General features: G+C 37.9%; 1 protein-coding gene across 1 annotated transcript; it reads right to left on the bottom strand.

Annotated features, from left to right (window-relative positions):
- Window positions 1-319: 319 nt before the first annotated feature.
- Window positions 320-8,099, bottom strand: LOC137949493 (serine/threonine-protein kinase PBL27-like). The gene is made up of 5 exons (XM_068795538.1): window positions 7,669-8,099; window positions 6,762-6,961; window positions 6,400-6,589; window positions 1,919-2,310; window positions 320-1,462 (listed from the first exon to the last, which is right to left on the bottom strand). The coding sequence occupies exons 1-5, from the start codon at window positions 7,799-7,801 to the stop codon at window positions 842-844; spliced, it is 1,536 nt and encodes a 511-aa protein (XP_068651639.1). The 5' UTR covers window positions 7,802-8,099; the 3' UTR covers window positions 320-841.
- Window positions 8,100-14,662: the final 6,563 nt, after the last annotated feature.

The following is a 14,662-nucleotide window of genomic DNA, read 5'->3' on the forward strand; positions in this document are numbered from 1 at the left end:
TGGTGATGCCTCTGTTGAAATAATCGACTCTATTTATTTGTTAGAGAATGAAGGGAAGAAGCTCCAACCTGATTAACCAAAAGTAAAACCCAATTGATCCAACTTCAATTGAACCTTATCACCTCATTAGGTTGATGAGTTTGTCAAAATTTTATAACACTTTTTTTTTAAGTTATTATTTCAAGTTAAACCAATTTTACTTAGGTGATACAAAAAATGTCCAAGTAAAGATCAAATCAAAGGGTTACTAGAGATGGACACAAAAGCAGTAATAATTTTCTTTTTTTTATGTTATAATTACTGTAAAAATGTCCCGTTATTTCATGGACTAACCTCAAATTGTAAAAAAATTGAGGAAAGCTAGGTCCCACACAGGATCATAGTCATTGACTTCTTTATAATAAATTACGTAACAATCCTGTAAAATGCTACATTGCTACTCCCTCTCATCATCCCCACCATGGAAGAAAACACTTTCGGAAGTTGGGCTGCAATGGTCTTTGCCTATTTTCACAAATTGCACAACTTCTCTTTACAGCGCTTGTGTTTCCAAATGTGAACTATATCCCTTCCCAAGCACTCCAAGGTACCAGTCTCCTCATCTGGTTTTTAGACACTATATACCCGGAAAAAGGCACCCAATGATGAGATCAACTATACAAATCATACAGGACAACAAAGTTAACATAAATCTACCCTTCCCGCCCAGGTTGAAAATGGAAACTGAGATGAATGATGGCTTCACTCCTCCCCCCTCATCTATTCAGCAAGAGCTCTTTTAACAACGAAAAAACAATTTCTGTGAGGCAATAATGCCGATCTAAAGCAAGTTGCCTGTCCTTTACTCATTCACGCTATCTGAACTGCTCATGCCATTTGCTCGCTTTCTCTCTCTCCAGTTCTCACCCCATACTTTTGCCTCTGCTACAGCTCTTTCTCGGTTGAAATTTTTAATATTTTCCCTCTGTTGCCCAGCAGGGCTGCCCCTTCCAGAATCCTGCCTTTCTAATTCATCTATGCCCCACCTCCTTCCAGATCCACCACCAGTTTCACCCCTTCCAACATCTGCACCAAAACTTACACCCCGAACAAGCTCCCTCTGTCTCAAATCAGGAGAGTTCCGGTTAGGAGATTGCACAGCACCATGTCGTCCACCATGCCCTATGTCATCCTGGGTACCTGGTCCAGCATCTATTCTCTTTCGGTCATCCCTAGCCCTCGGGGTAGATGGACCCACCTTATTATTTTGTGCAGCAGCTGCATTGGGATCATAAGTTTGGGAAGCCAAGTATGTTAACGCAGTTACAACATCTCCAATTAAAGGGCGAGTTGCAGCTTGCTCTTGCAAACACATGGCAGCAACAGCTAGAGCTTGGTAAAGGCCTCTCATTGGGTAACGACCTTGTAAAAGTGGATCTGCCATTTTGGGAAATTTTCTCCGGTCCTTAAATAGTGGACGTGCCTGCAGGTCATGTAAAAATAAAATAAAATTGAAACAGGTTTAGCATAAGCTAATAGCAAGTTTCAAAAACAACAGATGAAGAAATTTTGCAGTTTTTAAGTGTTGACATTTTGTACGTGTATAATGTCTACTCATACATGACATTACAGCCATCAATCGACCAATAACCATCAATCAGTTATAGCTCTTAAATGTCAAAGAAAACCAGACATTCATTGATTTCTTCCAAGGACAAGTGAGAGAACCACGAAAATCCTGAGGGAATTTCATAAATGAAAGGATGGTATAAGTAGACAAAAAATTGGTATTATTCGAAACTTGTAAGTATTTTGCACTTCAGAGGCTTCAATTCAATATATTTTAGAGGAGGCAAAAACCTATATCCTACCAAATCACAGGTTCAATAACAAAGAAGTAAAAGAAGATTAGAGAAAATGAAGAGAAAAAACAATTTACCCATGCAACCAAATTCTGCTCGCCAGAAGTCCGGGTATTATCAATTGCCTTGCGACCTGTGATAAGCTCAAGAAAGACCACACCAAAACTGTACACATCAGACTTGAGTGTAAGTTGGCCGGTCATAGCATACTCAGGAGCACAGTACCCGTATGTGCCCATCACCCTTGTGGATACATGAGTCTTATCCCCAACTGGACCTAGCTTTGCAAGCCCAAAATCTGAGAGCTTAGGATGGTACCCTTGGTCAAGAAGGATATTGGATGATTTGAAATCTCTATAAATAACAGGAGGACTTGCTTTATCATGTAAATATTCTAAGCCTTTAGCAGCACCAGCTGCAATCTTCATCCTCATGTTCCAGTCCAAGGGGTCTTTGTCAGGTGGAATGTCTGGTAGAAGAAGTCAAATGGAATTAGGCGATCATAACATAAGAACTTGTACAAAAAATATATACTGAATACAATCGAGCCAATGTGTTGATGTACCCTGCAAGCTTGTTCAGTTAAGACAGATATTAATTTCAATTTTTTCAGATTAATTAATTAAATTTCAACAGACAAGCAGAAAAATCAGCGGGAATTGAACATTTAGATGGGAAGGAGTTTTTGGAACTGGTCTGAAACTTGATATCTCAAATTTCTGATACCAGTCAAACATTATTTCCAGAGACTGCCTACGCAGAGTTCCTTTTCATCTGGAATTATATAGCTGTTTTTTCTTGAAGATAAGAACAAAAAGAAAGAGAAAACTTATCTTGTATCTCTACTGCAGAAAGCAATCTCCTCCCTGTTTGACTTTTAGAAAAAAATAGTGAAATACTAAAGATAAGATTTTCCTAGTGGACCTAACATTGTCCCTGCTTGACAAACAATTTTTGTTTTTATAATGGTGAGAAATGAGATTTATTAAGAAGAAGAAGCTCCTGAAGGAGGAGGAATACATAATAACACAACTGGCAAAAACATCATTGTTAACCTTTTTCTCATAAGCGGATGAAAAATAATGAAAATACTCCCCTCATTTACCTTATCTAATATACACCATGTTCTTTTGTAAATTTCACACACTACCATGAAAAGCAACAAAAATACCTCGCACACTATTTGTTCCTGTCATTTCATATGATAGAAATACCCTTATGACCTACTATTTTCAACCTTATCATATCAAATGATGACAAAGCCTTTTAACCTGTTTCTGATACATGCTACACAAGATTAAAAAAAAAAACTTATCAAAACGATCACAATATTTTTTCATATCATTGACATAAAACAGTGAAAGTACCCTTTCTAGGTAAGTTTTCATACTTTTCAAATAAATTTGCTTTAGGTAATATGAGAAACAAGATGATGAAAATAACTTGGTATTGTTAATATAAAATGTTGACCAAAGTTTTTCATGCTTGCCCTATAAAATGGCCAAAAAGCATTTATTTTGCATACAACTCAGGCCCATTTAGAAAATAGGAATGTTGCAAGTGAAAATGAATTTGTAGAGACTTCGCCCAAAATGCATTAGTGCAAATGGACAGTCAAGGTGGAATCTATATACCTCAAAAAAAAAAAAAAAAAATGAATCACACAATTTATGAATAAAACGAGACAGTAAAATTCTAAAAAGGGGTGGAATTTCACTGTCCTGAGAATTTTAAGTGATATAAGACCATCTTAACCCAGATTAGAAAAAGAAAAATTAGATGTCCCCGCCCTTTTGTTGCACTTTTCATTCATCCATATTAACACAAAAATACATCCCATAAGGAAAATTACTCACCTAGGAATGAGCTTTTCCATTTAGTTTTCTTGCTGATCTACTTTATCAAAGCTTTAAGCACCTTAATATATTTTTAAATATTCACATGATACAGAAATTAAATTCATGTAATATATTATTCACATATTATTAACTTATCCCATAACATAGCAACTAAATCATGTTATAGCTTATTTTTCTGAACTCTAATTGACCCAACTAATAGAAGAACTCTATTGTGAGGAAACGTGAATAGGAATTGGAGAAATTATACATTGGAATTCTGCATAGTAGAACTCCAGCAGATATATTCTGGTAATGCAGATCTAAGCATACAAACCCCCTTAAACTTCCCATTGGAGACACAGAGTCCCACCACAGTTGTTATCCACTTTTTAAGATTTTAAATTGGAGGCAACTTTCATTCATTGACAGTTTTGTAAAGGAAGAACATATCAAAAAGGAAAAAAAATAGCACCAACTCATATCTTCCACATGTTAGATGGTGTTTCATTCCATAATGGCTCTTAATTATCTATCGCTGGTCGCCTTGCAGAAACCATTCTCTTCATCTTCTCAGCTGCTAACTATTTGAGTGAGAGAGGGAGACAGAAAGACTCACCCATGTGTTTTTTTGAAATGTTGAGAAGTTTTATTAACGAGTGTAAGGAGCAAAAAAGGGTCCACAGAATTAATTGGAAAAAAATAGCAAAATAAACAACAGCTAAAACAAAATAGAATAGAAAATAAAAATAAAACAAAGGAAAAAAAGTGCATAAGAAGTCATAAAATGCAGCAAAAACTAAGTGCAGGGAACTGAACAAGAGCTCCCGACAAGTTGATCAGAAGCTCCGTCTCTCGCAAGGGTGTCAGCTAACAGATAGCTACATGATGTGTATGAGTCCCTGAGATATCAAGCTGTGAAAATATTTCCATAATCCGGTAAAAGAAACCGTGATGTATCTAAGGGTCAGAGGAGTCTCCCTAAATCATGACTGGCTAGAGAAACAATCACAGAAGAGCCTCAAGCCTGAAATAACGTTCTAACCTCAGCTTCCGCCAAGTCAGTAACACCAAAGGGAGCAGAGTCTAGAAGTGTGATCGCCCCCTAGTGATCCCCGATTGACCTCCACCACCAAAAGGTCCTGGATTGCCAAAAAGTTATCATCGAAATTGAGCTTGAGATTGGAAAGAAGGGGGTAGAAGATCACTGGGCAAGAGAGAAGGCCAGAACTCCAATCATTTCAGAGGGGAGGTAGCTGAAATCAGGCAACTTACCCACCCAAAAGAGAGTAAAAAAGGATAGGATCTTCAATTACTCCGCCAATCTCAAACAAGAGATGCCAAAGAACTTTACCAGATTTAGTTGCTGACCAGTTAAAATTGAGTCAGATAAGGAGGCCAGAAGGTAACACTGAAGGTAAAGTTTACAGAAGGACTGCTGCCATGCAGCTCCTTACATGTCGAACCTCGTTATCAGGATTGAGAACTCACATACGGCCATCACATAAAACCCATGTGTCGATGCTTTAGTGACATTTGGTCCCCAACAAGCTATGAGAACAAAGACACAAAAACATTTTCATTCATTAGAATTCTTCCACTATCATCAAGAACGTGATAAAGAATATATTCTCAAGTCTTCCTCATGATGTTCAAAGAACATATAATTATCATAGGAAGTACATGGCAATCCAGATTTTGCTAATTCTAGAGGTGCTATTATGGATAAAGCTGGAAATTGGGTTTTCAATTCTGGTCCTCTTTGATGCTTGGAGACTCCTGACAGTTAGACCTTTACCGAGGCTCTTTCTGAGCTTCTTTCCAATGGCCCATAATGAGTAAAAGTCTAGGTCCAAGTGGCCCAATTGGTAGGCAGCTGCAAGTAGCTTTTATGGAAATTGCCATTACCAATAAAGCATTGCCAAGTTTCTTAGGTGTATCCTCCAAGATAAGCATACAAGGAAGCCGATGAGCTTGCCAATGAGATTTCTATCATAACATCCACAACACACCTCATTTTTCAACCCTTTGTACCTACCACCATACAATTTCATTCCTCAAAACTCTCATCCTTCAGCTTTCTTCTCTCAGACTAAATTTCTTTTCCAAAGTCAAGTAACAATAACTACACATTCAGTGCTCAGAAGATGCATACAAGCCTCTAAATAAAGAATCTAGTTTGAACAGATGGTAGCAATGTCATTAATAGAAGAAGTGTAACCCAAATTTTTCTTCCTTAACATACCCTTCTCTCAATTTGTTCATAAAATTCAACTGTCAAACAACACCCTAAAATTTAAGGATGAAATGAAATTCTACTTTATGTTATTTCTTTGTTGGACTTCAAACGAAAGAGAAAACACTTACTGGACGTACATATAATTCTTGGACAAAACAAAGTTAAGCCTCTAGTTAATCTTAAAAATGCCGATTACATTGCATAACAATGTAAGATATAGGGGATAGGTCTATAGAAAATATTGAAATTGCCGATTATTTATATGACCATATCAGGCAACATCCATTTGTGCATCATCGGCAAATATGACATGATTTTCTGCCAACTAAGAAAGAGGGAAAAAATTCATTTAGAGAATTCTAACATCCAGCACAATTTCGCAGATTGATTCGAGAACCGAATGAAAGAGCAAATGAGGCATCATTATTTTATCTATCAGCAGCAATGTGAATCAGATATCCGTGAAGCATATGGAACTAACCATGTAAATGATCCTCCAGCGACCCGAGTGGCATATACTCATACACAAGAAGTCTCTGGTCGCCATCAGCACAATATCCAATCAAATTGACAAGGTTTGGCTGGTGTAAGAGGCTTAGCATAAGAACCTCCACAAGGAACTCCCTATTACCTTGGAGACCATTCCTATCGAGTTGTTTGACAGCAACAACCTGCCAAACATATTTAAAAATTATTCCAATTGTAACTTTTTCATCAGTGGTGCTTTAGTTCATAAAATATCTAATATCGCTTGTCCATATTTGCTAATCTTAGAGAAATGAAAGAAGAGAATGTACGAATGTTTACTGGTACATCATGGTTCTAAAGCAAGAGAATACTGACCTGCCCAGTGCTGTCCAGCCGTCCTTTATATACACGGCCAAACCCTCCCTCACCCAAAAGACAATCTTGTCTAAAGTTTTTTGTAGCAGCAGCTAGTTCCCGGAATGTGAACGTCTGGGCTGCAATATGTGGAGTGGTTCCATCCTTCACAATGGATGCGTCTTTCTTAGAATCAGAACCAGTCCGAGATTTTGATTTGTCTGCATAAATGAGATGTGTCAAATGGAACAACAAAGACCATCCTGTCCGATAATACACGGCACATTCTGTTTTTAGTTATATTTTAACATAAGATTCTACAGTTTCCATATAAAACAAGGTTAGTTTCCCACACTAAGGCTAAGATTATCTGCCAAATGGCCAAATTTAGGTTGCCATTTTTTTGTGAAAGTAAGTCACATTATTAAAAAATGGCTGTTGGCTTTGAATTATTCAAGTTCTTCTTTCAACTGGAGAGACCGCTTTCTTTCAGATCCGGTAAAAGCAAACAAAATTTTAGCAGGAACAAAAGTCGCATAAAATTCGGGATAGAACAAAAATATAAAAGATACAAGGATAAAGAAATTAGATCAAAGTTTTCAGCTCCCAAATACTTCAAAATTTCTTGTCATAGAAAGTAAAATGATAACATTTTTTAAATACCAAAGAATGAAAAACACCGGCCTGCCTTGCCGACCATGAAAATCAGCGAACTCGTAAACAATTCCGTTTGGAAAAGAACCAATAATTTAATAGCAGAACGAGATAGCGGATCAAACACCAAATCTGCGTAGAGTTCATCTTGAAATCTTCACCATGACAGCACAAAAGTGACTAACTTGACGAAATAAAGATTATCGCAGCACCGGAATTCCGATAGACCAAAATTTAACTCGAAACACCATCCAGAAAGGAACTCGAATGTTACCTGAACCGACTCGTGCGACACGATTAGAAGCAGTAACCGAACCTTCTTTAGCGAAATCTTTTTTGTTAGCTTCCTTTGTGGTTTTCTGTTCACTCGTGTTGGACGATCCAAAACACGGAAAACAGCAACCCATCTCAAATCAAACAAAACCCAAGAAAACAAACAACATACAGCAAGAAGCTGTTCCTCGACAGTTCTAACTGCCTCTCTTTTTCTCTTCTCTTAGACCCATCAAAGAAATCAAAAAATTTCGGCCTTTTCCCCGTAGTGAAATAGATCGATCTTCGTCGATTACCGGTCCTTCGAATGGACAAACGTAATCGCACTCAAAAGACTCAGATCAGCAAAAAGAAAAAAAAATTAAAAAATCAAACAAAAGAAAAAGAGGTGGAAACACGAAAGAAAGAGATTCGGAGATGCACAGTGATAGAGTGAGAAGGTCAGAGGACAGGCATAAAAGAGGGAGTTAAGTTAAAAGAGAGGGAAAACGATGAGTGGTCCTCTCCTACACGAGACTACCAATAATGGCAGCCTTCAGCAAATATCAGCCGTTCACGAGGACAAAGCCCTGGGGCCCATCCAATCATTCTCTTCAATAAAACCAAGTCCTGCAGGCTATAGCATTCCAATTCTTATCCGTTTAACAGCATAACAGAAACAGAGTGGATCATGGTGCCACCAAGATCAGGTGTTGCAGAACCACCAAAGTGGAATATACACCTGCGGACCACTTCCGTCCAAGTTGAAAAGTAATTTCCACTGATAATTCATAAATCATAAACCGGGATTTAAAAATAAAAAACAGGATTAATTCGCCGTAAAACAGCTTCATCTCTCTAAAATCGAATTATAAGCAGCGTAATGGAAAGAGAAAAAGGCCGCCGACAGTGGGCCCCAGGAGTGAACACTTTTTTGACATTTCGGCCGACCTCCCTCGTCCTGGTTTGCTCCGGCAGGTTTATATGGTTTCAACAACTGCAACCGCCAGCGGCTGTTCGTCAATGCCTTCCCACCACCCAATTCCAATTATTTCCGCTTTGTTTAAGAGAAAAAGGAAGACAGTAATAGAGTGTGTTTGAGAGGCTTCTACTCTCATGATGGTTGCTCTTTCTTTTTTCCTCCTTTCAGCAAGGCACATGATGATGATGAAAAAAAAAAAAAAAGTGTAATGGAATGGTTTGATCAAATCGGGAAGCTTTCCAGAATCGAAACAGTGTTGAGCTTTTGGTCTGTAATACATTTCTGGGTAAAACGTTTCAGTTTGATTATCATCTTGTAATCGGAGGAGATGGTCCCAGTCCTAGATAGTGTAATTGGTGGTCTGATTCTCCTTAGTAGTGAAACCATATACTTTCCGATTCTACATCTAGGTCAATCAGCATGGCCTTGTCCATCAAATTAACTTCCAATATCTTTCTGATAATTAAATCTTGGTTGATCAACCCAACTTGCAGTTATCTTCTAGATCCAAACATTGGTCGATCAACATTTCTTGTTGTGGTCTTCTAGATCAAAATCTTAGGTGATTTGCTTATATTGGTCGACTGGCCATCTTTCAGTGCCTTGTTCTACCAGAGTCTTGATTGATCAACGAGACTTCACTACTTGTTTGCAATTCTTTGATCGATGATTTTTTTTGTTAGACCAAGTGTTCGTGAATCCCTTGATAAATTTAAATTTTTTCTCAAAGTACATAATGAGAATCCAAGTCTTTTCCAACATATTGGCAAATATAAAATTTAAGTGCAAGTGCCATGCAATGTAGATTGATTCAATGCTCCCAGGTTAACGCCACTCTTTTTTATTTGGCAGTTTTGAAAAATCAAGTTCAAGTTAGCTTCCCCTTAATTTGAGCTTTTAGCAGTTAAAGTTTACTTTTCAGACTTAGTATCCTCAACAAGTTGTTGGAAGATGGGCCCAAGCCCACATGCTAAGAAAGTGTTACGGTCCCAGATCTACTACAACGATACATAGGGAAGAAGAAGAGAGAAAGAAAATCAAGTTGAAGGTAAGGTTGAAAACCCTGAGTTTGTTAAGGAGAAAGCTCACCCCCACTCGTTTAGGAGAACTCAAATCCTTTGTTTAACCAAAATTCAAACTTTTTTTCCCATTCCAATTCCCCTCTAAATAGGGTTCATGTCCACAAGGTTTAAGAGAAAATTATATATTTGCCCCTCCATGGCATTTAACTTGAAAATCAAACTTAATGACTCATTAACTGATTCAGCCAGAGTAATTGACTCAGCCGCGGTGTCTGCATGACTCGGCCTGTTATTGGGTTTATAACATTACACCCCCCCTAGAGAACTAACTTGTCCTCAAGCTCAATAGTAGGGAGGCGTGACGAAACGTCACCACAATATTTATATCCTCTTAGGTGTTAGGGTCAATGATCTTTGTGGATGATTTCATCTTTGAATTGTCCTAATGCAGTTGTTGCAGTAGCTTTCTTATGGAATAGAACAACAGTTTGGTCTTGCTTCTGCCTGGTGACACCAAATAGATGAGCAACATTTTCAGAAGTAATACCCATAGGAAGAAGACAATCTTGAGCTTGCTGGAAATTCTTTCTCTTAAGGTTTATTGAGCCTTCCCCCTCCATAGGATTTGTAGTCATCGATTCTAATCCAACTTCAATTCATATGTCATAGAAGCCAGCTTTTATAGCTGCAGCAACATCGGCAATAGCCTGAAGACCAAAAGAACATTGCCAGTTCACAGTTCTGATTGGCACAGTTTCTGAAAAAACCAACATAGAAAGCTACCATCCTGCATTCACTTGCCCTCTAAGAACCTGGAGCCAAAACAGTCCCCACCACAATATCTCCATCTTCACTGCTTTTCCTCCTTTCAAATACTTCATAGTTACCTGAAAAAATTCCAAAGACCTTTGCAAGACAATTGGGGCAACCAGAACTCAGGGAATCCATCAAATACTTGAAGTACTGGGGAGCAAAATCCTCAAAAGACTCCAATTTTGTCTTTGTGACTTGCTTTATTATATAAACTTCTCATCTAGTGTCTTTGCAAAGTAAACATTACTCTTTCCTCCTTGCGCACTCCATCTTCTGCAACGACTAATGGACCTCAGGAAGTCAACTTCACTTGGACAACATTCCTTCCTCAATTTATCAAATTGCTTGGCAAAATAACTAGTCACTGGGAACTTAATTTTTTGCAGAAGGCAAAGAAGACTCATCTGCAAAGGAAATCCGAACATGTGGTGTTCTCTTAGAATCTAGAAAAATTTGAGCCCCTCTCATCAAGGACGCATCATCAAATCCATAACTTCCATAGCTTCTGAACTACACATCACCTGAGTCAACCGAACTAAAAGATTGCCAAAGTGATAATGTGGAGAGACCATGATGGGGGTCTAATACATGTCCAAGATCATCTTCTCTGCTATTATCATTATCATTCCAGATTTCATGCCACTCGAACCTACCAGTCATGTAATTCATATACTCTTTTGAGCTAAGGACATAAGCTATTATACCGATTGGTTCATTGTCATAAGCAACAATTACAACATTATTGGAGCCAGTTAGTAGCAGAAGCAATAGAGCACCATCACTTACCATGTAAGAGGTCAATGAGACAAATAATGGAGTACATTCGAGAATGAAGTTCAATTTTTGGTTGGCCAGTGGAGAGGTCTGAGTATAGGCCCTTCCTCTGTTTAAAATTGGGTCTTGCGCTAAACTTTCAAAATCTCCATATGCATGATAAGACTTGATGGATGACAATTGCAATGATGCAGGAGACAATCCTTTATGAACTGTTGAATTTAGGATCCCTTTTCCAATATTCTGAGCAAGAGAAAGGAAAAAGAAAAAAAAGAAAAGGGAAGAAGAGCTCTCGGGTAGAGAGAAGAAAAAAAGAAAATAAAGATTTACTCAAGAAGGAGATGTGTAACTTGATTAATTATGAATTACAACACCTCTATTTATAGTAGAGGAAGAGATAGAGTCCTTATACAATTAGCCTTTCAATCTCCTAATTACATTCCAACTCTAACTCTCTAAGATAAGTCTATCAACACAATCTACTAGAAGTCTAATATGAGTTGAACTAGAACTTTTCTTCAATAATGTGAATATAAGGGAGGAGGCCAGCTCGTGGCCTTATCCTTGTGGGTCCCACATGATCTTCCAGCTCATATTGATAAGGTTATCAACTCGTGGTATATTTGTGGGTCCTACTTGATCTTCAAGTCTTCTAACTCATTTCAGTTTGTGCTTCTTATCTTTTTAACTCGTGCTAGCTTGGGTGAGGACTCTTCTTGGTGTCCCAAGTCCTCATGGTGGGTCCCACCAGCTCGTGAACCGCGGTGGGTCCCACATTGTAACACTCCCCTCAAGGTAGGGGTGAGAAAACATCATAAATGCCCTGCTTGTTGCAGATGGTAGACATACTCTTGTGAGTGACCGACTTGGTGAGAATATCTGCAACTTGACTTTGTGATGATATATGCCTTAGAGATAAAAAAAACCTGCTTGGAACTTTTCTCGTATAAAATGGCAGTCCACTTCAATATGCTTTGTTCTTTCATGGAAGATTGGATTTGATGTAATGTGTATTGTTGTTTAGTTATCACAATATAGATCAATCAAAGCTTCTTTGTAGAATCCCAATTCAGTGAGAAGAGATCTTATCCATAGGAGTTCACTAACAGTGTATGTCATGGATTTGTATTCTGCTTCTACACTAGACTGTGCTACTACATTTTACTTCTTGCTTTTCCATGTAACCAAATTTCCTCCAACCATCGTACAAAATCTCGAAGTAGATTTTCTGTCATCCGGGGATCCGGCGCAGTCTGCATCTGAGAATCCTTTGATGTTGAAGTGACCATGGTTTTTATAGAGAAACCCTCTTCCTGGAGCTCCTTTCAGATATCCTTTCAAGTGCTTGCCAATGACTAAGTTGTGGTTTGGGCATGTATTGACTTACCACACTTACTGCATATGATATATCCGACCTTGTTACACGCAGGTAAATAAGTCTTCCAACTAGTCTTTAATATTTTACAATATCTACATCTTCTCTAGTGCCTCCACATAATTTTGTATTTGAGTCCATAGGAGTGTCTACCGGTTTGCATCCCATCATTCCTGTCTCCTCTAGTAGATCAAGGGCATACTTCCTTTGGGATAGCACAATTCTATGTCTGGATTGTAATAATTCGATACCCAAAAAATATTTGAGTAGTCCAAGATCCTTCGTCTTGAATTCAACACATATTTTTTCCTTTGTTTTCTGGATGCCCTCATAATCACTACCGGTTAAAATGATATCATCAACATATACAGCCAGAATTACCTTACCTCTCAGGGTGTTTTCAATAAATACTGAGTGATCTCCAAAGCATCTATAAAAGTCAGTTGGTATGAGGGCTTGACTAAATTTCTCAAACCATGCCTGAGGGGATTGCTTTAGACTATACAAAGATTTTTTGAGGCGGCATACTGACTGCCCCTCAACCGCATACCCAGGTGGTTATTGCATATAAATTTCTTCTTTAATGTCCCCATTAAGAAATGTATTTTCACATCAAGTTCATATATTGATCATGATGAATTGGCCGCCAGAGATAATAATATACATATTGAGTTCAATTTTGCCACTAGAGAGAAGGTTTCTTCATAATCAATTCCATAACATTGAGTATAACCTTTGGCAACCAGTCGAACCTTTAGTCATGCAATTGACCCATCCGGATTATGTTTGACAGTATAAACCCACTTGCAACCAAAGAGTTTTCTATCTGTTAGAAGAGAAACCAGTGACCATGTCTGATTGTCATTAAGTGCCTTCATTTCTTCATCCATCGGTGCCTTCTACCTTGGATGTTGTAGAGCCTCCTGATAGGACTGTGGAACAGATATGGAGGAAATAGAAGAAAGAAACTAACAACATAAAGGTGAAAGGCGATGATGAGACACAAAATTTAAAAATGGAATGAGAAGTAGAAGGTCTAGTGCATGATCTAGGTTTTTTCCTTACAGCAATAGGACGAGTATCATATTGAGGGCCAACAATAACTGAGGAAGAAGGACTTACCTCTGTTGGATATGTTAACTCGACGTGTGTGGTGTCGACCACTTTCTCTAGGGGTTGAATAATCTCTGTATTACAGGACACAACCGGTCGAGGGAAACTTGGTAATGAGGATAGACCAGGAGGAGCACTATCAGAATAAAATGAGGAGTCTTCAAAAAATGTTATATCCCTGGACACAAATAAAGGTTGAAGAGTGAGACTATAACAAACATAACCCTTTTGTGTGCGAGACTATCCCAAGAAGATACATTTGATAAATTTAGGATCAAGTTTGTTGTGTCTAGGAAATGAATTATGAACAAAGCATTGACATCCGAAGACTTTCAAAGGTAGTGAAAACGGATCATCATTTGGTAATAATCTAGAGTAAGGAGATTTATTACCAAGAACGAAAGAAGGTAGACAATTTATAAGAAAGCAAGCCGTAAGGACTGGATGTGGCTAGTAAAAGTATGGAACTTTCATGGCATATAATAAACCTCGAGCTAACTCAAGAATATGACGATTTTTCCATTTGGCTACACCATTTTGTTGAGGAGTGTAGACACATGATGTTTGATGGATAATGCCATTTTCTTGACAAAAAGAGTCAAGATCTTTGGAAACATATTCTTTGGCATTATCAGACCGGAGAATTTTTATTTTCTGACCAAATTGTGTGAGTACCATAGCATGAAATGACTTAAAAATAAATGGTATCTCAGAACGCTCCTTAAATATAAACAACCAAGTTGTGCGAGTGAAATCATCAATAAATGTAATAAAATGTTTTGCTTGAGAAATGTTGGAAACACTCAAGGGCCCCCAAACATTAGTATGAATTAAAAAAAATGGAGTAACACTTTTGACTTTTGGACGAGGAGAGTACATACTCCTTTGATGTTTACTCAATTGACAAACCTCACAATGAAATTTTGACCTTACTTTA

The sequence above is a fragment of the Aristolochia californica genome, unplaced genomic scaffold (genome assembly GCF_029961685.1).
Source record: "Aristolochia californica isolate CCGP_79_NKW_82.1479 unplaced genomic scaffold, dmAriCali1.0.hap1 SCAF_14, whole genome shotgun sequence".
In the NCBI taxonomy this organism is placed as follows: domain Eukaryota; kingdom Viridiplantae; phylum Streptophyta; class Magnoliopsida; order Piperales; family Aristolochiaceae; genus Aristolochia; species Aristolochia californica.